The sequence below is a fragment of the Sturnus vulgaris genome, chromosome 5, assembly GCF_052056855.1.
Source record: "Sturnus vulgaris isolate bStuVul1 chromosome 5, bStuVul1.hap1, whole genome shotgun sequence".
In the NCBI taxonomy this organism is placed as follows: Eukaryota; Metazoa; Chordata; class Aves; order Passeriformes; family Sturnidae; genus Sturnus; species Sturnus vulgaris.
This window is the reverse complement of record NC_142247.1, coordinates 45,055,827-45,080,742: the sequence shown is the minus strand read 5'-3', so window position 1 is coordinate 45,080,742 and position 24,916 is coordinate 45,055,827. Positions and strand designations below refer to the sequence as shown.

At 39.2% G+C, this 24,916-nt stretch overlaps 1 protein-coding gene across 3 annotated transcripts in view; it reads left to right on the top strand.

Annotated features, from left to right (window-relative positions):
- Window positions 1-24,916, top strand: part of PPM1H (protein phosphatase, Mg2+/Mn2+ dependent 1H) — a 134,363-nt gene that overhangs the window by 45,929 nt on the left and 63,518 nt on the right. For all 3 annotated transcript variants that reach the window (XR_015803961.1, XM_014890885.2, XM_088165614.1), the window contains one exon: window positions 18,316-18,484. Coding sequence is in view for 2 of the 3 variants with exons in the window: in XM_014890885.2 (XP_014746371.1) it covers window positions 18,316-18,484 (169 nt within the window). In the remaining variant the exon portion in view is untranslated. The remainder of the gene's footprint in view (window positions 1-18,315; window positions 18,485-24,916) is intronic.

The window sequence follows — 24,916 nt, the reverse complement described above, 5'->3', positions numbered from 1 at the left end:
TTGCAGAAATAAGTCCAAATTACGGACTGAGATGGGCACTAGGGACACTTGGGAGGGCAGGTGGTGATTCTGTCAGTCCTTTGCCTAAGGGTGATCTTTTCTGAGGTGATGAACTGTCCCTATGAAATGGGGTTGTTCAAACCTGCTGTTAATGTTGAACTTGTAATTATTTTTGTTACAGTTGGGAGAAAGAAAACTTGTAAGTGGCTAAGTAATTATATATGAAGAAACAAAAAATATTTTTCTTGGTTACTTGTAGGAAAAACACCTCAAATGTAGGCCTAAGTATACCATGTCCCCTTCTTTGCTGCTTTTGAGACTACTGAAGGTTTAACCCACAGTTCTCAGCAGTTTCAGGTGCAGAATCATCCTTTAATGCTGAGTTGTGTAACTGGTTTTCCTGGGCTTGAAAGTAGCAAGCCCTATGTTTGGTATTTGGGAAAATATTGGTGATTATCAGCACCCTGTCACTGGCTGAGAAATGTCATTGCTCAGCCTGGGGACACCATCTTACAATACCAGAGGATATGGGTGCCTAAGCCACTGGAGAGCAAACCCCCAGTTTTGCCCTCCAACTCTTCTCCCAGCTTGACTTCACGAAGAAACCTGCTGAGGGGGAGTAGGAGCAGCCAGTGGTCATCCAGCTCAGAAGATACATCTGTATAGAAGAGTGTATTTGCTAAGCTGCCTGTCTGGAGATGTTAGCACAGGTGAAGGAAACTCCATGGACTATAAAGCAGCCTTGCTAGCTTTGTATGAGGTCAAAAGGGAGGAGAGGTGGGGTGTTTGGATTTAGAATAAAGGCATACTTTTCTGTCTCTTGACCTGGGCTGTAATGTTTGTGTAGGTGAACAAGACTGTTTCTTAGTTTGAAAAAACAGGGTTTTTATAGTTCTACCTCACCTGAGGGATGCAAAGAAAGGGATTACATTCTGATTAATCATATGTATTTGAAAAGTAATGGAGACATATCTGTTGCCAAATACAAAATTCAGATTTAGAGATATACTTCTAAATCAAAAACTGTGACTAAACACTTGAAGGACTATTATTATTAATTGCTGTGGTGCTGATAGATGGCTCCAGTCTATATAGTTTTCACTTCAAGTCAACTGTAGAACATGCAGGGGAAAAAAATAATCTAACTTTCTCTCCTTATATGTAATGTGTTATCAGGTCCATTCATCTGTCACTATTCTCTTCCAAAACTAGCATTCCTCATGCTGTTTGTCCTCCTTACTGTGCTGGGATTATGTCAGAAAGCTCTATTTAGAGGGTGATTTTACCTTAGCAAAATGGGTTTGCATAAGCTGTACTGCATTTTATTTGACTAGGAAGATTTTGTTGCTGTACACATTACCACTGAACCGTTTGCTTCCCAGTGGAAATCCCTGTAGATGTGTGTCATCAGTAAAGCTCATCTGAGGTGCAAGAGCAAAACTAGTGGGGGGACTGACCCCCAGCTGCAACATGAGTTCCTACAGGAGCTTCACACTGTGACAGATGGTCTTGGAGTTGTCTGTGCTTGCTGGCTGTGTCCTCTGGTGCTCACCACCTCCTCTCAGCAGCAAATAGAAACGAAGCTGCACTCTGATTTTATATGGGAGAGGTAGTTGAAATATATTCTGAAATCAGGAATTGATAAATTGACATATTCTAATGAGCAGCAGTTCTGCCTGTTTCACTGCATCCTGCACTCATCAAAGCACCAGGCTTTGTTTTATTTATTTGTTTGTTGTAGGCTATAGGCCTGCATGGCTGGGAGGTAGATACAAATAAGCTATAATAGGAGAAGGGAAACATTTCATTTCTGGTTTTGTTTACGTAGATTCTATGCATCTGCTCATTTACAGAATTGCCCGTGCTAATTTGTGGATTTTTATGATTTTTATTTAGGCTTGGGAACTTCATTATTCTTGTAATCTGCCAAAACTGGAAGGAAAAGCTGTTTGTTCTATTAGGCTGTTTCAGGCTTCTGTGCAGTTTTTGACTTGCTTTTGAAGATACAAAGAGCTATGAGTATCAGAAAGTCTTAAGGGTGAGTAATAAATAAGCATGACACAGATGTTTCAAGCTCTGCTCATATCTCTGAGCTCTTGCTTGTTTCCATTAACTTCTGGCCGAAATGATAGTGCTTAAGAGCATGCCCACCTCTTTACTTGACAAGTCTCTTTTCTCACATAGTGACAAAAATAGTTCCTCCTCTGATTAAACAGGCATTATCAAATATATTCAAAGCAAAGGTGGTCTCCTTATTTTTGAAAGAGCAATTCTTCAGGTAGATAAGCTTAGCAGATTTGCAATGTTTCCTGGAGACCTAATATAGATGAGGTTGAGGAGCGTTCCCCTAATGGCATGCTCCTAAATGATAGGAAAAACAGCCCCACAAACTGAATGTGAGTTTGACTGTATTATCCCTTGAGTCTTATAAATGCCTACAGAGTGGTGGTGATGCAGGGAATATTCTTAGAGCAAACAAGCTGAGTGTGATCCCCTTCTCCCTGCTTTCTTGGGCTCCTGATGAAGTGATGCTGCCTTTGTTAAACGGAAGATAACCCTCTTAGTGTTTAGAAGACACTTTGTAAAGGACAAAGCCTGAGATGATTTAAACAGTTTGGGGAGTATTGTTCCAAACAATGTATTTCTGTGTTAATATGTAGTAAAAATGATCAGTCTTACCTTAATCAAAACAATTTTGAAAGTCTGTGTTCTATTGAGGACTAACTATAACAGTGCTTTGGTTCAATTTTTTTTTATTGCGATATTTAAAGCCCATTTGAAGGCTGCTGTGGAGTCATAGGCAGATAAAAATGCTGGAAGAACAGAAGTCTAATGGATACAATTATCATTGTAGTGCTCTTTGCACTAATTATCGAGGCTATTCAAAATGTAATTGGACACAAAGTTTCATTGCTAGAGAGAAAAATTCTACTGAATGTTTGAGTTGTGTTCAAAACGTACCATATCCTATGAGAATATTTGTTGGTATACTTCACAGCACATTGTACCATTATCTGTTCAATGATGAAGGAAATGGCAAAAAAGAAAAAACAAGGTATACAGTGATGCCAACTACCAACTCAAAAATCAGAGGAGTTAAAAGTGAGGAAACCCATAGGCTGAGATGAAGATAGTTTAACAAGGAGAACAAAAGCTGCACATGCAAGCAAAGCAAAACAAGGAATTAAAGGACTGCTTCCCATGGGCAGGCAGGTGCTCAGCTATCTCCAGGAGAGCAGGGCCCCATCACATGTAATGGTTACTGGGGAAGACAAATTACATCAGACATCCCCCACCTTCTTTCCCTCAATTTATATACTGAGCATGATGTCACATGGTCTGGAGCATCTTTTTGGCCAGTTTGGGTCACCTGTCCAAGCTGTGTCTCTTCCCAACCTCCCAGGCACCTCCAATCTCTTCCCCAGCGTGGCAGTACAAAAAGATGTAAAGGCCTTGGCTCCATGTAAACACTTCTCAGCAGTTAAAAAAAATAAAATAATTCTAAAAAGAATCTCTATTATCATCACTGTATGCAGCACAAACCCAAAACATAGCCCCAAACTAGGGGCTATGTGAAGAAAATTGTCTTCGCCTATCAAAACTATCATAATTAGGCATTTATATGAGATAAATCAGGGGTGGGGGGAAGTACTTTTGACATAGAAGTAAGAAAATAGAGTGCAGTGAAGTTTTTGTATGCTTATATAAATGAGAAAGATGGCATACTTAGCTTAATCCTCTGGCCTTCCATTGATGTCTTTATGGCAGAAATGCATTTATATTCAATGGGTAGTTATGGTCTAAAAAGTACAGTAAGCCCGGTAAAAGTTCTGGGCAAAGTTTCATGCATGTGGAAGTAAGAGGATTAAGCCATGTTAGTAATTTTTTTTTTAGTAATTAAAAAATTGAAAAGTAGTTGAAAAAAGCATACCTTCTTAAGCAGAAATACTGCTTGCAAAACAACAACAAAAAAGTGACATGCAATTTTCCTTCAGCATCCAGCCTTCTGGAAAAGCCTCTTCCCTTCATAAAAGGGAAAAGAAGTGCTAGCCAGAATAACTTTCAAAAGAAGAGGAGGAATCACACGCAGAGAGACATGTTTATCTAAGCTCAAGTGATAAAAAGTCATTAACTGAGGCTGGAGCAACCACTGAGCTTGGAGCAGCCACTACGTACGCTAGAAGACCATGAAGCAGGAAGTGGACCATTCTTTGGCATTTACTTGGACATGTCTGGTCCCAGTACCACAGTAGGAGAGTATCATTCCTTTAAAAAATGTTCAGTAAAGTATGTAAATAGCTCTGCTTGCTGCCTGCTGTCTATTCCAAAATGCTACCTTGGAGTTTTGACACATCAGGTACAGAACAGCTATACTATGGATATCCTGAAGATGCTTCAGAAAATGATTTTTGGTTTGTTCCAGTTTATGAATGGAAGTGGATCATAAGGACTACGGGCTGTCAGATTGGCAGGTTGGAAAGTTGGCAACTTTCCTTTCTGTTGGCACCACCATCCCTCACTGGGTAGGGGTGCAGAAAGACATAGTTGCTGCCATTGTCTGCTGCAGGCTGGTTTCTTTGCAGACCTAAATGGGCAACTTGCTCACACCTGGGTGTGTAATGCTGCTCTGGAGGAGGTCAGTGAGTGTGCTTTCACTCAGGTGCTCTTCTTTCCTTTCTTTCGTCCTGTGAGGCCACGCACATAAATTTTTAATTTATGTATTAAAGGAGAGAGGTGTGTAACAGCAGGTAGTGTGGCAGGAGACACCTTTGGCCCTGATGCAACCACTCTGCATTCTGTGAAAGAACCTATTTCTTCTGTTTGGAAACATATTACTCCAAATCATTTCTATGTAAGACTGAATTTTGTGCTTACTGATATTACTGATATAGTCAACATTTTAGAGGAATTGGAATTTTTTGCTTGCTTTTTAATTTTTTTCCTTTCTCTTCCCAGTAGGGGAAGACTCCTCTGTGTTGCAAATCTTTCATTTCTAATTGCTGTGCTGATTAGGCCTGTATTCTGTGGGGCATTTTATTTCAGCACTCTGAGATTGTATTTCTTAATCTTTACATAGTAAATAAAATGTGTCCTAATCAAAACCGCTTATCCCTGTTTAAAATATACATATGGGAGATATATATATATATATAAATATATATGTGTGTTGCATGGTTCCAAAACATAAAGGAAGTATGGTTCTTTAACTGGTTCAGGAAACACTAATTTTGTACGGTAGGTGGTGTGATTGTATTTTGTGACTATTTGAGCCCATGGAGTAAAGAATCTCCTTTTTCTCAATTGGAGAATTACCCCTACCCTTGAAACACACACTCTGATGAGAAAAGGTTGGCATTGTGAGCTGACTGATGGGTAAAGGGAAGGACAATTATTTTGATGTGAGTTAAAAGTGTGGGACAGCCTGTGCACTACTTTGAAGATCATGCACCAGCTCTTTGTGGCTTCCCCCACCTTTTTTTTTTTTGTGGCAGTTTAACAACCATCACTTAATGCTGCTGGAGGTGTTTTGTCCTTGGCAAATGATTTGCAAATCCTTCGCTGCCACTTGTTGATCATTTTGAATTGAGAGCAGATTAATGACTGTTGCTCTACTGGCAGTCTTGGCCTCTTAGTAAGAGCTGTCCAGCTTTCTGTGCCTATCTAAAGATTCTGTGCTCAGTGACTCCGAAGGTATGAATCTAGGTAGTGGGCAAATGTCTAAATATAGCACTACTAATGTCTAGCTTTCTTCTTTTCAGTCACCAGAAGAAATTGGTGGATAGATTTCCATGTGTGTAGAGTATGGACCGAGATAAGTCTATGTTGGCATCTGCTTCAGTATTAATTTCTGACACCTCCCTGGTACTTTCAGAAGAGGAGAAATTCTTTTTATGAAAAGGTCTCTAAGCTTGTCCTTGGTCCCTTGTTGTGGGTTGGGCTTTTTCCCTTTTATGCTAGAGAATACGCAGTTCTCAGCCTCTTTCCGAGCTGCCAACTTTCTGTTCCACTGAAATTTCTTCTGGCTCCAGTCCCAGTATTTGTGGGGAACAATAGATCCTATTTTACCCTATACAGACTTAATTGCTGTGAATAAGATTGATAATTATCTGCTTTTGAGTCTGAAAATCCCACCAGCTGTTTTAGATGCATTTAAATAGTTACACCACGCTAAACACGCATATTGCATTAGGATCTATAATGCAAATATTTCCTTGGACTTTACTTTAAAAGTAATTTTTGCTGCATTTATTCCTCCTTCTTCTGCTTTGCTTTAAACCCTAATTCTCTGCCTTGGGTGGTATTATTAGTCATACCAAAGGACTTACATATCAAAGATGCATTTTGAGGAAAATGCATTTCAAATGCAAAATAACTTCTTGAAAGAGAAGTTCATGGGCTTTTTTGGGTTTGTTTTGGGTGGTTTTGGTTGTTGTTGTTTGTGTGTTTGTTTTGCTCCTTCCACCCTCATAAGCTCAGGCATGTAAGTGGGAATCATCTGACCACATGCTGACAACTTGTTCTGTCAGTGTCTAGGCTCAGCTTTATCATCCGTGAAGAGGAAGACACTTTTCATGCTATGTAAACAACTAAAATAGGTCACATGAATCATGCCCCCAGATGTCTTCTTTCTCTTTAGCTAATCACCCAGACTTAGTAAGCTGACTTAGCTGTCTGCACCATAGACATCTGACTAGATCTCACCTCTGGGGACCATACTTGTCGCAGCAGTCACGTATGTGTGACTAGACACATGTAGACATGTAAGAAGATTAAAAGTATTTGGCTTCTTGATGCAGAGCCACTGCCAGTGCCGAGGTGAAGGTGCTCTGGGCTCATCTTCTTGAAACCAAAGACAAACCTGCGTTGATTGTCCAAGAAAAAAGACGTATCAGTATTTGATGTTCACAGTTCCATACTGTTAAACTGGGGTGCACCTTCTCTTTCTCATTACTAGCTTCCTAGACTTCTAAGATACAGCTTCATAGCTTTCTTTTTTGAAAATATTAGACAGGACTTCTCCTCCCTATTATCTGCTATTTCTACCTTCATACTGTCTCTTCAGTCTTGTTGTGGAAATGTATTGATTTGGATTTAAAAAAAAAAAATTCCTTACACAGGTGTCTCTGTGGGGTAGCACACTGGTATATTAAGGTGGAGGTTGCTTATATTGGGAAAGCCAAGAGAGGGGATACTTAAAGCTTGCCTTTCACCTTTTGCCTGAGAAGTTGTCTCTTGATAATTTTACAGGTTGCTCAGTTGCTGAATTCTGTGGGCTTTGTTTTCAGTCTGAATACATTGTTTAATATTTATTTAGAATCTTGTCTAGGGGTGTATGAATTCAAACTTCCAGTTTCATTCTTTGCCTTTGTGCATATTTCACATTTGTGCAGCTTATAATTTCTGAAAGTGAGTTGTTCCTTGGTGGAGCAGGATGCAGGGACAGTCTAATACTTTATTATTTCCTGATACATATTTTTACAGATCTTGACACAATTTTAATTTCCCAGTGGTCTGAGAGGCATGGAGAGGTTTACATGGAAGTTGTGGTAGTCAATTGGTTTCTGGTGTTGACTTTGTTCTCGTTGAGACCTCTCTGGAATTGCATGTGCCTTTGGTCACACTATGCAATATCTACCCCATCAGGGCTGCTTAAGTTTGTTCCAGCCTATGCCATCTCCTCTAGGCCTCTTTGGGCACAAGTGATTCTCCTTGCTTATAGCGCTTTCTAAAATATTTTATGTCACCCTATTTACTGCGTTTGTGCTAAGTATTTGCCAGTCTGTAGGCTTTCCAGTGTGCCTGTTGCATGTGCAAGTGAAAAATTGGATTGAAGCTTTTTAGGTGCTTGTGCTATTGACTTTGAAAAGGGCAAGATTTGTAGTGGAGGCAGATTGCACAGCACAAGCAGAAGAAATGGTAGTGCTGGAGAAGTGTGGCCCTTCAGACTTCGCAGGGTGTCAGTGAGCTGTTCCTCCTTAGGGCCAGTTCCTGTGCACACATCAGGTAAGATAGGCCTCTTGTTTTGTGCTTTGCTCCCTCTGCATTTCCTTATGGGCAAGGTCCTGGACAGCCTGTTCTAGGTGACCCTGCTTGGGCAGGATGTTTGGACCAGATGACCTCCAGAGGTCTTTGAAGCTCAGCTATTCTGTGATTCTCCAGTTTTGCACTTTCCAAAACTTCTTAACCTTGTTACTCGTCCTCTGCTCTTGGGTGGGAACACATCTCTTCATCCCATCCCCTGCCAGGACAGAAGGAGCCTTTAGGGAAAATCTACCCTGAGGTTGTGGCATACCATGTTAATAGGTGTTGTGCAGACCCCAGAGCTTCAGTACCTTCCTTCTGTATAAAGGTAGCAGATGGGGCTGGAAAGGACACCCTTGTCTCAAAGCTGTGTGCACTCACACTCTCACACAGAGCCAGATGCTCATTTGCTCATTGCTGCTTGCCTACTCTTGGGTAGAAATTCTGCATTTGGCTGTCATTCCTCTTTTACTGGCACTGATTTTACAAGGGTTTCTATGTTGACTGACTTTCATTCTAAATTAACATTGCCCCTGAGAATTTTATCAGTGATGGCTGAACAACCAGGCAAAGATATTAAGCACTTTGACCTATATTACATGAAAAATAAGTGTTTTCAATGACATAATATTTAACTGAATTTTGTATAACTTGCATGAGAAACACCACAGGTTTTGTTTAGAGGTGTTTGTGTGTATTTGTATATAAAATATATGTTAAAGTACTGCAAAATTTTCTTAATCCTGTTTGACTTTAATTACTGTGACATTTTTATACTTTTAATTTAGGAAGGCTAATTTTGGAATAGATTGTTAGCCCCAAAAGGAATAAATGAATTATCACTACAAATATTTTGATGAATCATGGTCTAACAAGATTAAGGGAGCTGCCATTTTTCTCTCAGGCTCGAGATTGCTGGTATTTCATTGGTTTGCCTTTAGCTTCTATTTTAACAGCTTCAAAGATGGGTCTAGGAATGCAATTTTAGCAACAGAAGTAAAAGACTGAGTTTTGAGGCACATTTCTATGGCAAAGAGTCATTGGAGTATTTTTTGCACATGACCCCTTCCTGCAGATCTGCCAGGTAATGTTCTCTCAAAGGAAAAGTGATGGATGTAAAACTCCAGCAGCAGGGTGTAGTTTTTCTTTAATTATTAAGAATTACTGGCATATGAGTGGCTCTGAATTAATTTCCTACTTGTGGTACTAAAGCTGTATGTAATATTTTCTCTCTTTTTTTCCCTCCCCCTTGCCTTGCATATGTGTGCTTCTGTACATATACAGTTTCTATAATGACTTTTAAGAATTAATTAGCAGATTGTCTCCTTTCAGGTTGTGGGGGCTTCAAGTGCCTGCTGCAGTAGAGGGATATTGTGAATAAGGCATTAGTGTGTATCTGTGGAAATGTGTACCTTCCCTGTCACACTTGCAGAGATTATCTTGGGACTAAATTCAGTTGACAGCTGTATAAAAGTAGTGTAATACTTAGTACTGTCACCACTCCTTTCTTAGGGTTAACTTTCATGCATGCTAAATATAAGAGATAAATATTTTTTAAAGCTTGGACGAGTTTTGCATAAGCCATTTATCTTGATTTCACTTAACCCTGAAGTTGAGACTGTGGTCTACAGCATTATAGTCTAAAGATTTGGGGTTTACTGCATTACTTTAAGCACATAATTTACTTCACTGTGAGCATAAGGAGAACTTTTATTTGCATATAATTGGCATTTCTGTAAGGAAGAAAGGGTTTATTTTAGATGTGCTTTCAAAAGTAGAACTTTTGACACTGGGGAGGAGGGGAAGTAGTCTTTCGTTTTCTTCATGCATCCTTGTCATGTGCATACACTCACATAAAAGTCTGAAAGAAAACAAAAATATGAGGTCAACTCAAATTGAGCTTTTGGTTGGGGTTTGGTGTAACAGTAGTAATTGGTGGTATAGTGGTAATAGTATGCTGAGCTTGTAGACAGAGTGAATATATCTGAAACCCAGATGCCCCTTGCTGTAGTGATTAGGGGCAGGTTCCTTTTCCTTATCTTTTCCTCATTTTAACTAGAATGATTTTTGTATTTGTCACATAACTCTGTGGGGACAACTGAACTTCATATGCAACCATTTTATCAGACTGTGTCTCAGCTATGGTGCCGTCCATAAGAGGGTTGTCATGGTCAAGAGTATACTGAGCCTCACATGCAGAAGGTGGTTTACAGCTCATGGGAGCTAACATGGAAGTGGGCTGCTTTTTCTTTGCGTTAGAGGGAAAGGAATAGCAGAACTTTGGTTCCCATCTTGAATGTGAGCTCTAGGATACATCCAAAGATGTTTCTCATCTGAAAGCAGCTCATAACCACTATCTAATGATGCGTTTCTTGGTATACAGTCAAAAACGAAGTATTGCTCATCAGTGAACTTTCAGGATCATCTCTAAAGGCTAAGACACTGAAATCACATGTGATAAAATGACTGTGAACAAAATTAAAAAGTTATTATCAGTGAGTCATTTCTTTAGATTGAACCAGGTACCTTAATTTCAAGAGCTGTTACCTAATGTGCAAAGTCACGGGTATTATTCACACATGGCTAATGAGACATGATAAAGGATATTCCTGTAGAAAGGGTCCATTGCTTTTCACTACTCTTTAGGGTTTTTTTAATGCTTTCTGCTTCAATTTGAAGCTGAAAATGTATCACACTTGCTGAAGCTGGTAAGCATTTTCAACAACATAATAATGTTATAACGTAATAACATAATGAGGTAACATAATATCATGACTTAATAACAGAAGGTAGCTTTATCAGCAACAACAATCTAGAAAAATCTAGTAATGCATGGAAATCTCAGAGTTTTTATGCAAATATATTCATCTGCAAATATATTCATCTTTGCCATGTTGAATGTGCCCTATTCATATAAAAAGCATAACTTGAAGAACTTTCAAGGTGACTTCTTCCTGAATACCATGGAAATAAGTTCAGGCCCATTTTCCCTAGATTAGGAGGATTTGAGGACTTAACTATTGGAGAGAAGAAGAAAAAGGTCCAAATGTATTAGTAGAAACTGGACTAGAAGGACACTGGTCAACACAAAGTTGTTTATTCTCATTGTCTTCTGGATCTCCTGCTTATATTTCAGCAGATATTGAACAGCCGAAGTTGTTTTAAATATGGATGATGAGCAGTCTGACCTGGCATTCTCTGCACTTTCACTGTCCTTTATGGGAAATAAATGGTAGTTCTCTTACAGTGTCAATCTTTGTTTTTGCAACCTTTTCTTACCCCATTCTGATAGCTAGTACAGAAAGAGTGAGGAAGAAGAATTTGGCAAGTAGTATTGTCAGCTGTGGCTGAGACTGCTCAGCTCTGAAGTGAGATCATGCTTAACCACTTTTGTATTCCACTGGTCTGGTTCAGCATCTGCTCAGGGCTCACTGTCCTTTGGTTTTCTTTTGCAATACCTGCAGGCTAATTGTCAGAAAGAGCTGCCTCTCCCTGAGTAGTGGTCATAGAGCTTTCACATCCCTGCAGTGAGCTACAGCTGTTTTGTTCCTTGTAGTCACTTAGTATTTAATCTTTTTTTGGAAATGGCAGCTGGATGGTGTGCTGCATTGTAGCATTTTGTAGCATACAAATAACATCAAAGTGGACTTGCCTTCCAAGACATCATTGACTCCAGCCCAAAGACAAGATTTGTTACCAGGTTATGATCATTTACGCTGAACTTGTGGCAAATTTCCAGCATAAGTGGTATTCTACTTTTATATTTTGCCTATTTTAATACCATTTAGTTCTTATTAGCTTGATGGGTGTCGTAGCTTTTAGCTGAGACTTGAAGTGAGCTTGGCCTAGTATACCAGTGTAATTGCTGGTAGGAGAAACTGTATTTTCACAGCACATCATTGCAAGATTTCATGGCTAAGTATTCGCTTCTTCCTTGGTTAATAAAATGAAAGTTTTATTTAACTTCATGGAGTTAGAGAACTGATTCAGGCTTGGTTTCAGTTTCTGTTGGCAGTGGACAATACTAGTGGGTGCTTTGGTTTTGAGGTGCACAATGTGATAGTTACAGTAATGAATGAATGGAAGTGTTTGAGCTGCTTGAAAAGCTGCATTTTATCTGAGGTAGGAGGTGAACAACTAGAAGGAAATATCTTTCAAGTTGATTCTCAGTGCAGAAATAAATCTCATGTGGGTGAAAGGGAGGAAACGGACACCTACCTGGAAATGTAAGACTGTAAGTGAGATGTCACAGAAAAAAGCAGTGGCATCTACTCATATGCTTATCCACTAAGGGAAAATAAAAAAGGTGGGAGGGAGAAGTAAAGCCAGCAACATTTCTGTGAAAGTTGTTTTTGTATGGTATATTTAATTGTCATTCTAAGACTGCTGAAATTATAACACAAAACCGTTAGGAGCGCATTATCTGTTGTCTGTACATCTAGTATTCGTTCATCTGGGCTACTTCTGTGTTATTAGTTGGGTTGGATGCTAGCTGGTGTCATGCAGTTGTGGAGTGCTGTGTGTGTGCCACAACTGGAAAGAAGAGAGGCTGGCTGTAGCTCCTGTAAGGGTAGGGAGAGAAGGGCATTGTGCTTCCTCATGAATTGATTGATTCAGTCAAAACAAATACAGGTGTCCACTGCTAGACTGAAACCCCAGAGGAGGGTAGAATTGAAAATTGCAGTGTACAGCAAGCTGCCTATGGATACATCGTTTTATTTCTAGCTCCTTTTTTTCTTTGGGAAAGCCTTAAAATCCTAAGCTAACCCTTAGGATCTTTTATATTTGTATGGGATTAATATTTGTGGAGCAAATGAGCATAGGGTCTCCAAGTAAAAACATCTTTTAGGGTATGTTACAAGCAATGTTCCTTCACTGAAGCTCATAGACTATTTGAAGCTTCTGTTGTGGGCTATATTCTGCTCCAAGTTGGTAAAGCAACTGCGTTGGGGGTTTTTTTGGTGAGTAAAACTTTCCTGCTACAGCACAACTTGGAATTTTGGCAACAACTTAATGTAATATCAAAGAGCATGGTATAGGAAGGAATAAAACACCTGAAGAGTATATACTGGTATTGATGCAAAAAAAATATAGAGGGATGAATAGAAATGCTTCAAAAAACGGAAGCTTTTATTTTTGGTTTGTGTTTGCTTGTGGTTTGGTTTGGGTTGTTATTGGGGGGTGGGGAGTTTGAAACTGTTTTGGATGTGTTTGGTAAGCCTGTTTTGGCTCTCTTAGGATAGACTTAGGATTTTGCAATCAGCAATCATGGCACAGAACTTTGAGCTCTAATTGTTGAGACCAGAATAGAAGCGCAGTGTGACCTGTGTTTCCATCTAGTTAGATGGGCTTTGGGGTCTCACGAGATTACCAAGGGAATCCTAATTATGAGCCAAACAAACTCGCTGGCTCCTATCTGGTGGACTTCCTTTTAGCTGAGGATATGTTTAAGATTAAGACTCATGAAATACTGAAGTGTCCATCAAGATTGATGCAGGTACTTCAGCTGTGACCAAAGCCCACCACCTGACTGTGCAGGCTTAAGGAAGCTCCTGTTTGGAAAGTGGGATAGGTTTTTATTAGCCCTGCTATACTTCGAACTAAACTTTAGGTTTATTTATTTATTACTGAGAAATGTGTTTGACACAGTACAGACAGCAAATTCTGTAAAAGATGTGTTTCTGTTCTAGATACATTATTTAGGTTAAATGTTGCAAAATATTAGATAGGAGATATATTGGTATTGAGGGAGAAGAGGGAAAGAATGGAAAGGAGTTGATCATCAATAGGTCTAATCAGTGTCTTGAGAAATTTGGAGAGAGAACAAAAGGAGGAATTCACTTGAAAATGTGTGTCTAAATAAGCGAGAAAATTATGTAGGCCTCAGTCTTATTTTAAGTAATTCAAATTTTTTTTCTCTGCATTATTATTAATACTAATGATAAAATAAAATTGAAATTATTGGAGCTGTTTTATCTCATGTTGTTCACTTTACTGGTGGAAAACTTATATTTTGAATTAGACAGAAAAAAATACACAGAGGCAATCTTTGGAAGCTGAGGTACTTCCTCAGTGGAAGGAGGGGCAGATTTTTCTGTAAAAAATTCTAGAGGTCTAATTAAGGGTTATCTTTTGATGATATGAATATCTTGTTAGTTCTGCTTTGTTATTTGTATAAGCAGCTTAGATATGATTTTTTTTTTCTGATAAGTTGCAGTCTGGGAGAGCAAGGAGGAAAGACAACAGTGAAATCAGCATTGGAAAGCTGGTTGAAAGAATTGTCTGCAGGAGGGATTTAGGAAACTGCAGAAAGAAAAGGATTTCAAAAGTCGGCAAAAAACAGAGCTGTTTGAAGCTGAGTACATGTTACCAGCTTCTGTGCTTGGCATCAGGTACCAAAACATCGTTCAAGGTTTGAAATTAAAAATTATGGGGTTTCACTACAGCAGTTTGCCAGGATTTGCCTATGAGATGGGAATTGGGAGTAGAAGAGTGCCTGTGTCAGGAGAGGAGCAGCTTTTGGTATCTAGACCCTGTATTACCTGGTAGGATTTATAAGCACTATCTTGACATTATGATAAGTTCAGGGCTTCACAAGGAATAAAATACACTTAAGCTTCTGACGAAGTAAGAAAAACTGGAATTCTGAGAGATACAGTTGATTTCTTGGATAAAATGTATTGTTCAGAGCTCCATTCCTCCCTCCTCAATACACTGACACTCCAATTCCCATGTCTACTCGGTATTCAGTCTTGCCAGGTTCCTTTTGATCATATCCTGTTCTAGCAAGATGCTTGGTACACAATTTCAACTCCAGGTGTTTTGTGATAGCTGATTGTCAAGCCAATTGTTGGGTCACTTCATAATGTTGGCCAAGGGCTTTATGCACAGAAGCACAAATTGGGATGGGAATGCTATGGAACGCGTTTTGAGCTGCTTTATTATTATTTTTTCCTCCCAAGCATCAGTTTCATTACAAGGTTGGGACAGTGGGAAGATGCCAGCAGCTCACGTCCTCAGCAACAGCTGGAGAACATGATGTTACAATGCACTTTGAAAGTTTTTTGACCAATCACAAAAGCAAAAACATATTGACAGTAGTCCTATCCAAACACTATAAGGACAAGTACCTTTGATTCAAACAATGCTAGCTTTTTTTCAAATACAATACCTACTTGTAAGCCTTAAAATACAATAATAGAGCTCCATTATTAAGCTTAGACCTTCCTAATATCTTGCTAGATATACTTTTCTGCAGTTTAAAGATTTATTCTAGCCAAGTGTTAATACACAGACCATTGTTCTATTTGTCCTTCTTTTCTATATTTCATATAACTTTTCTGCTGACATGCCTTATGCCTTCCGCTTAGCTCCAGTTGCAGTTTGCTATCTCTGAGGCCTGCTTTTTTGCAGCTTTCCCAAAACCCTCTGATTTTAAGTGATGCCTTGAGGAGCTGGAACAGAGGTCGCACACAGAGTTAAGGGGAACAAACGAGTATTTATTGTGAGGCCCACGAAAGGCCTACAAAAGCCACACCCCAGCAATACAAGTGCCACAGTCGTGGCCCCTGCCCGGATGGCTCCAAGATGGAAGGCAAGGAGGGGTTGGTCACGAGTTCTCACACCTTTATAGGTTTCAGTCCATTTGCATGCAGGAGTCAGCTGTCCAATTAATAGTCTCAAATAGGGAAGTTTTATCCTCCTGCTTGCTTGTGTGTCCGCCCTCCTCTTTTCACGTTGTTTATGCTTAGGGCTTGAAGTTTAAAGATACTGTCCTTGAGTCCCTAGGTAGAATCGGACTGTTTTGTCTTCATCACCCAAGCACAACGGAAAAGCACATCCAAGCAGAACAGAACAGAAAACTTAAACTTAGAGGTATCATAAGGATTCCCACAACTTGTTCTCATAGTCTTTCTAATGTGTTTTCATTGACAAATTTTCTTTGTAAGAGCTTTACAAAATGATAATATTGTGCATAACTTGACATGTCATTAAGCATCATAACATCTTTCATCATACAAGTCCTGAAGTCCATTGCTAAGCTCAGAAACCAGGGCAACTCCTAAGAGTTCAATGACTTTCGTAAGGAACAATAGGTGGTAGGAAAGCAGCAATGTTTGTAAGGAGTAACTTTTGTCTCTTACTTGTCTTCTGCTTCTTTTTTAAAATGAGATTGAAAACAGCAGCAACAGTAAGGAGACTGATCAGCTAAACTGATTATTGATTAGTTCCTAATGTGATAAAACTATATTTTCTCTGCTGCTGCAGTATTTTAATCATGTTTGTAGCTTTTCAAACTGAACAGGTCTTGGTTTTAACAACAGACTGATTTAAATGCTTTGGTATTATGATTTTGTCATGTGTGTTGTGTGTTCTGCCCTCTCCCCTGGGCACTTCCCCCATTTTTGAAAATATGCTTCTACTTTTCATAATGTCAAGAAAATGAGAGTTTCCAGACTGGAAGCTTACTGCATCTCAATATTTGATCTGCAATTGCCCAAAGGTTAAACACTACAAGGGATGAGTGGTTAAACTGCTCACAAGTGCCTTGTAACTAATTGCTCCTTCATCTCTGTTCTGTATGTGTTTTGCAAAATAATCTTATCCACAATTAGTATTTATTTATTGTTTGCAAGACATACTTGCAAACAAATGGCTGTATTGTGCATACAGATAGATTGCAATGTGTAGCATTTAGCACTGTAAAGAAACTTCCAATTTCTGAAAGCAGTTAACTGCTGTGGACATAACATTTACTTTTAAAACAAGACTGTTTTTTCTATTCAGAGACAGGAATACTCATTTTCGTGTCACAGCATCATATTGCTCCTTGAAAGTGAGAAGAATGTATTACCTGTAAGCAAAGCTAATACAGACTTGACATTTAAGCAAGAGCAGGAAAGCTGGGGTTCCCTGTAAGCCTTCCTTTGGTTTTTGTTTTCTTTTCATTTCAACAACTTTTTGCAAGTATTTTCCTATTTTGTAAAGTTTTACTGTGAGGAGAACATTAGCATTCAAGAAGTCAGGTATGTCTTGAACTTGATGTCAGGATCATGATGTGCCTCCAAACTGTTTTAGTTTCTGGGGAGGCAGCAGTTATTTCTAAAGACATTGTGTGCCTGATGTGAAACTCTGTGCTTATCCAGTAGTGGAAATACTGTCTCTGAGTATCAGTCAACTTGTTGACCCAAACTTTGCAGTAGGAAGAGTGGATGAATAGTGTTTGTGGAAGAAGACGTGCTTGCATCAAAGTCACAGTGTCTTTGCTTGGTTGGAACAAGACGTGGTTCCATCTTGAATGGGTTTTCCCCGTGTGAACCCAGGACTGTCAACTGATGCAAAATTGGTCAGTTTATGATGAGATTCTTATGCAGAAAGTGGAAAATGTGTTTGAGCTTGACTGTTCTGAGACTGGATAGTAATCACAGTATTTTGGGTAATACAGGCTTCTTATTAAGGTTTTAAAAATTTGTTGGTGGAATAGCTGTTATTTCAGCTGCATCACTGATCAAAGGAAGGATACTTTGGCTGTGAAAAACTTGTACTGAACTCTTAGTGCTGGGTTTTGCATGCCTGCAGCTCTTAGTGCAAATCTGTTTTCTACAGGGCAGGTGGAACAGATGGTTTGAGGTAGGCTTCTAGAGGGCAGGGGATTATATTGTGCAGTACTAGAGGGATGTATTTAATGTGCATCACTGTATCACTGTGGTACAAGCAACCTTGACTTGCTTGTCAGAGACAAAGTCTTTCTTTTGTATTTCTGTCATAGCACTTCTAATATATGCCATTTGAACAGACTGCCTGTAGCAGTAACAGCTTTGTAGATTTATAGCAGGTATTTTGTTTGTGCAAAGACTTGTAACTTGACAGAATGCACACTCTTAGCCAACAGATTCATTATTTATAGCAGAGATGCTGACAGGTAGAAAAGCAAATGGGGGTCTTATATTTCAGCTGGGAGGCATATCTGTTATCAACTTCATCCATGTAGTAGTCTCTTTAAAGAAGTATGTTATGTCTGGTGGTGAAATATGCTCATGGCAACATTGGTTCTTATTCACATAGTTCTGCAGAAAATGCTTGCTATGTCATGTCAGAGAATTAAGCAAGTATGCCTGTGTATATGCTTGTATCTCTGGAAGACAGTCAGATATTTTAATTCAGTCAGGACTTGCAACGCTGCTGGACTCTGGTTCTGTATATCTTGAATCATATTGTGAGATACAGATGGGGGCTTCTGTGCTTTGCTAATCTGTTCACTGTTTTCTTTTTTTGGTTTTGCTTTTTTCTTAGGGTAATAAATGCAGGGAAGAGCACACACAATGAAGATCAAGCCAGCTGTGATGTCCTCTTTGTCAAGAAAAAAGCTGGAGGCAGTAATTCTACACCAAACAAGAACTCTTCAACAAAACGGAGGTCATCGCTGCCCAATGGAGAAGGTCTCCAGCTGAAAGACAATTCAGTAAGCAAACTCCTGTGGAGAAATACAAAATAATATAAAATGATGTAAGAATATGGCACTAAAAGGTGTTTTCTGAATATTTAATATCTTTTCAGTTACCTCTTACTGATTCTCTCTGCTTAAATGCAGAACATTTCACTATATTTTTCTTAGCTCTTCTGCTTAATTTTTGCATTGAAAAATGCTCCTTGCACCTATGATATTTTAGTTTCAAGATGGGCAAGGAGGTGCTCCTGGATTTTTCTTTTTGTTTCATTTCTGAAATATAACGTTGAGAAATTTGAAGATGAAGAAAGGGCTGGAGTATGTCTGCTGTGAAGACAGGCTGTCAGGTGGGGCCGTTCAGCCCAAAGAAGGGAGGCCTCCAGGGAGTCCTTAGATTGGCCATCCAGTACCTAATTGGAGAGGGGCTTTCACAAGGACCTGTAGTGACAGGAGAGGGAGTAAGGACTTCGAGCTAATAGAGGGCTTAGATTAGATATTAGGCAGAAATTCTTCATTGTGAGGATGGTGAGGCACTGAAACAGGTTGCCCAGAGAAGTTTGGCCAGGTTGGATGAGACTTTGAGCAGCCTGGTTTAGTGGAACGTGTTCCTGCCCATGGTAGAGGGTTGAAACCAGATCATCTTTAAGGTCTCTTTCATCCCAAACCATTCTATGGTTCTGTAATTTATACAGATGCCTCATGGTGCCACAAAAACACAGGTCAACCTCCATCTGCTCTTTCTCAGTTTCTGCACTGTCTTGAGGACACATTTGCACATGGAGCTCTGTGGACACTGCATTGGCAGCTGTTCTAGCTGTGCCTACACAGAGATCAGGTAAAGACCTATATGAACTATAGGCTGTTAAAACGTGTCTTATATCTGAGCCACTAAACCACGTCTTCAGACAATGTTGGAAAGATACTGTGTTCTCTAATTTAATCAACTACTAAAGCAAGATAATCTTCTGATTTATGCAGGTAGAGTAAGGTCATCCAGCACATGGAATTCAGTGATAGCTTCTCTCATTTGTGTGAAGTATGTCGTACACTTGTCTGCTGACAATTGTCCACTGTTTTTCATCTATCTTGTTTCCTGACCAGCTAATTACTTTATCTGCTCTTCAGGCATGAGCTCAGCCTCCAGCAGGGATTGATAATGTGTGTTGAATTCCAGCATTTCACCGTGTAATACTAAATGCCCTGTCTGAATGTTGGAGTTAGACAACTTAGATATGCTGCATTCCTGCTGCTAGAGAATGCAGGTTGTCACTAAGTGATAATTAGTTTTTCAGTGAAATGTAAGTAGCCTTTTTTGGTAGTTTTGGGGTTTTTTTGTTTTGGTTTTGGCATTTGGTTTGTTGTATGTTTTGCTTTTTGTTTGGTTTGGGTTTTTTTGTTAGTTGGGGTGTGTATGTGCATTTTAAATCAGGTTGTGATTAGCGGTCTGCTTTAGTCTCTCTCCCAAAATTCTATGGCTTGGTACACCTGATGGCTGCAGGGCTCATTGGGGTCCTGAGAAACAAGCACTCCTCTTGCATTGTGTCCCTCCCACCCTTTTGCTCCTCCAGTTCTTCATACTGAAGTGTTTCATACTTCATTATTGCTGCAACATTTTCAAACTGACAGATTCTCAGGGTTTGCAAATTGCCCTTGTTCTTTCCTCTTTAAAATATTTCTTTAAATCGTGTTTCCATTCCTGTGTGCCAGTATTCCTCATTGCATTCAGACAGTCATGATTTCTTTTTTCAAGTACATTTTTGCAAACTCCTGGACAAAGAATTGTGCCCAGAACTTGCTGGGGCTAGGAGTTCTACAGACAGTCATGCCAAGCAAAACAGGATTTGTTTTAATTAGCTGTGGTTTTTAGTCTTTCCTAGAAAGTCCGTGCAACTGCCTGCTGTTGGTTCAGGAAGGTGCTTGGTTTCAGGAGTGTATTTAACTTTTGTATGCATTTTTGTATTTAATGTAGCAAGCATTTCGCCAGAGTACTTGTATATAGAAAACACAAGACAACCGCCAGTGTCCTTGGTCCATGTGATGGGTTTGTTTGACACTAAGACTATCACTGTGCCATGCACACAGGCACACTGCAAAGGCCCCTGTGCACACAGCAGCTTGGGTACACACATCTTGATGCTGTGCAGAGATACAAGATTTGGACTCATACCACATTAAAGTTCCAGACCTACCATATGAGATACATGGTCAGTGGCCTCTGCGTCACGGATGTGGGTGAATGTCACTGTGCTGAATTTGCCTGTTTTTGCATATTTTTGGGGCTTGCATGGGACATAAAAATCTTTGAAGCATTGTTTCACAAAGCCTGATTAACTTCTAGTATCAAAAGCTTCTCAGGAGCAAAAGCCATGGTTAATCACCTTCTTCAGAAGGAACTTTTTTCAAACATTACATAGTTAGTAAGATAAGATTGCATTAAAAATACAAGGATCTAACATAGTTTTGTTACTGGAAAAGCATTTTAACTAACCTTGACGTTATCCATTGTTACAGTTATTGTACTGTTATGGTAATGTAATGGTAGGGTAAATAAATGCATGTTTTTAAAAGCTGTTCTTTTTATCCATTTGATATTTCATGATTGTCACTAAATATATCCTCAGTAAATACCTACTTACACAGAGTTTATGAGAAGTATCTCATGGAACGTTCTGATTTTTCTTTCTCTCTTCGCTAGTGTATTTCCTAGTTTGATTCTGTATCTTTCGTCTTGATTTTGGAAGAAACAGCCACTCCCGTTCAAGTTTGAGAGAAACACTTTTATTTCAAATCTTCTGTTCATAAATTCTATTTCTAACATATTTTGACCAGAAAGGACCATAACATCTTAAGTCAGGAGCCAGCTGATCCATATAATAGAGTGTACTGTTTTCTAGTTACTTGTCATCTTGTTCTTTATCTGTTCTCTTCTTATCTATAGATTTACTTCTGTTTTCTGCATGACACTGGAATAAGTGCTGTCACATTCATTATTTAGTTGTGGAAAACCTATTCTACCATATTATTAGACCACAGCTTGTGTATTTAAATTTGTAATATATTTTCCCCAAACAGGCAGCATATTCCTGGAGAAAGTTTTCTACTAGAGGGCAGTCTTACACTAGCAGTTAGTAGGAATTTTTCCCTGCTACATCTTTTGTTGGTTGAATATATCTAAAAAGGGGGAGGAAAAAAGTACATTTCTATATTGCATCTTTTTTTTTTCTTATTTTTATACTGTGAGGTACAATACTCCTCACACAGCACTGTTGTCAAATATTTTTTAAGGAGTATATGTGTTTGATGTTAAATGTGATGAGGGTGCAAATTAATTTGTATGGATGAGATTTAGAATTACTGGCTTTATACACTACAGTAAACAATAGAATATCATCCCAGGAAATATTTAGTAAGAAAGCCAGAGGCTAAATAGTGTAAATGCTTCATAGGGAAGTCCCACTGCAACACACAATCTGAAATTATCTCTATGTTGTGAAGCACCTTGCAGAAATACTGAAGGAAAAAGGAATGAAGGAAGAAGTTAATTGGAAGGATTTTTTTTAAGGGTAGACCACAAGGGAAATAGGCACTGAAATTTAAACTTTATGTAACAGAGTCCTTTTCATCATCCTCAGATTTTTCTTTTTTTCCACAGACTCTTTGAGAATGGCACATGCCATCTTTGTTTTCTCCTGCTTTTTGGGAAGTTGGTGGAACATCAGCTACATCTGAGACTGAGATTGTTATTTAATGCTAACCCCATCAATCCAGCCCTGTGCTTTGACAAAGCAGCATAAGGGAGTTGGAGATCCACGTGTTGTCCACACACAAGCTGGATGCCACTGTTATGATCTTGACTCTCCATATGGACCTCCAGGAGTGGAAAGGACGAGGTGGTAGGCCAGAAATGCAGAAATGGAGAAGTGAACATTTCTTTAACCCCAACACATAAACAAATCCTGGGAAGTCTATTAAATAGCATACACATGGTTTTCTTCTTGAAAGAGTGGGTAATAAAATGAGCAGAGCAGTGAAAGGAAAGACTTGAAATTCAACCCTAAGTTAATTCTCTCCCTTTCCCCCCATCCCACTCCATTGCTGCTTGATAAATGGTATTTCCTGTCTGACCCCATTCAAGAACATTCACGTTAAATTGCACATCTTTTTCATTTGTACTATTCTTAAATGCCTTTAACTACAGAGTACCTTCATGATGAATGCTGAAAACCATCAGCAAGTGAAATGAAAATCCTGTGCCAGGATATTGTCATAGTGACAATCAGGCTGCAGGACTTAACGTGATGCATTATTAATTGTCATTGTAATGTGAGGATACATAATTACTAATTCTGCAATTTTCTTTGCTGCAGATCTGGGATGGTGTATGTTTTGTATGGAACAAGGCTGGTAGCCTACCACAGGCAGCTGAAGATATTGGTAACGTGAGGAGGCTTTTCTCTGAGGATTAGGGTGGCGATTGCTGGCCCAGTTCAGATTTTATGAGAACTCAAGTTGCACTCTTAAGTGTTTTGTGACCATAGTTCATATCTAATATGATGACAATAGTCAGGGTAGGTTGTAGATCCCAGAGTAAATCTTTAGTGGCAACATGATTTATTTGCTTGTTTGGAATTAACTCCATAAAAACAATCTGAAGGTTTGCAATGTAAGACTGCTGTCTAGCTTACCTGACAAGTGTGTCCCAAATTGATCACTAGGTATTGCTAGAGTTTTTATCTTTTTATTTTTTTCATATAATTGAGCTCAAATTATGTGTGTGTGTATATCTGCAATTTCTCTCATTATTTCTTATCCGTTACTTGACGCAAAACTTTGCGTGTCTTAATTATATTTTACAATTGCAAAACCCAGGAGACTGCTGAACCTTCCTGAAAGCTAGATCAGCAGTTGAGGAGCCTGAAGCTTAGTAAATTTCCTAGTACATTCTGGAAATTCATTGTAAGGTCGGTGCAGTGAAGGGTTTCTTTTCATGTTTCTGGCAGTTATTCAGCCTGTCGTTAGGTCAGAATATTTGAATGAAAATCTAAAATAAATCACTGTGGTGACTTGTGGTTACTGTGCTGCAGAGAGAGAGAAAAGACAGCAACACACACGGACCTCTTTTGGGGAAAAAAGGCCAACTTTATTGTACGGACAACCCGTATTTAAAGTGTGTTACGTGCAGCTAGGACAGGACAGTAGTTCATTGGACAATTGGGAAAAACATCCTTGGGACAGCATGTCCGGATGTCCCACGGGAAAGATACCAGGTGTTAATCTTTATTATGAATTCCGTTCCGTTTTTCACCATGTTATCACTCTGGGAGACTTCCTCCCTGACTGAAGCTGTAGTCAGCTTGTCAGCCTGGGAATGGAGCTGAGAGTCAGGAGAAATCCAGGCCTGAAAAGAATTTCCAAGCTGTAATTCCCTAGCTCTCTAAATGTGTGTGTCCACAGTGACTAACCACACTCTTATTTGAGGATTATGTCCAGATAAAAGAAGAAATGAAGACTGGTGTTTGAAAGACTACTTTTGGCAGAATACTGCCAGTGCTAGTAAAAATAGATGTCTTGTTTTCTGAGTTTGCAGAATGTCAGTTCATTTTGGGAAGAAGTTCAAGCTCTCAAATGTAAGAGAGCAAACAGCAATGCATATGCACACCAAAGCAGGTAATCACTTGGTGGCTGCAGAGGTCATCTCAGCTGTGTGAGGAAAAGCAAGGACCATTTTGCCTCATCTGCTTGCCCTGACTGCTGGCCCTTGTTTGTTCGCTGAGTCACTATTTTAATTGCATCATATTTTTAATTCTCATTGAATTGGTGTGCTTTTGGGGAATTAAGTTCTTTCAAATAGAGAAGCTGTTTTATTCTCACAGCGGGGAAAAAGAGTTTGTTTTTTCTTCCTTTTTTAGACAGCTAATAGGTTATCTGTGGTTTTCCTCTTTGCTAGTTCAAAAGTAAGTGAAACTTTGTAGGAATCCACAGAAGTTTTTCAAGACTAATATTTAGGTTACAGTAATTCCTCCAGATTCCAACTGAAGTTAAGGCCCTAGAGCATCTCACACAGAATGTCTGTGTGAGAGCAGCATTATGGTAGTCATCTCCCCTGAGTGCTTAAAACACAGACTTTACCGTTATCTAGGGTGCTTCTGCTGTTGCTACGGAGAAATAAATCTACTTTGGAATGAGATGAGCATAGTCTGAAAATGCAGCAGTTTTTCTGTCTGACCAACATAAGGGCAATTTAGAGAGCTATCTTGGAGGTGTACAGTGTAGATGTCTGAACTTGGCTGAGCTGGTAGCAATATCCTCTTCGTTCGAGAATTAGTACTCTGAAAAGGACAAGATCAGTGGACCACCATAGTTGATGTGGCTATGCCATAGTGACATGTGTCAGTGAGAGTCTGAGAATACAGCTCAGGTCCATGTGAACTTTGCTGTCCAAATTTG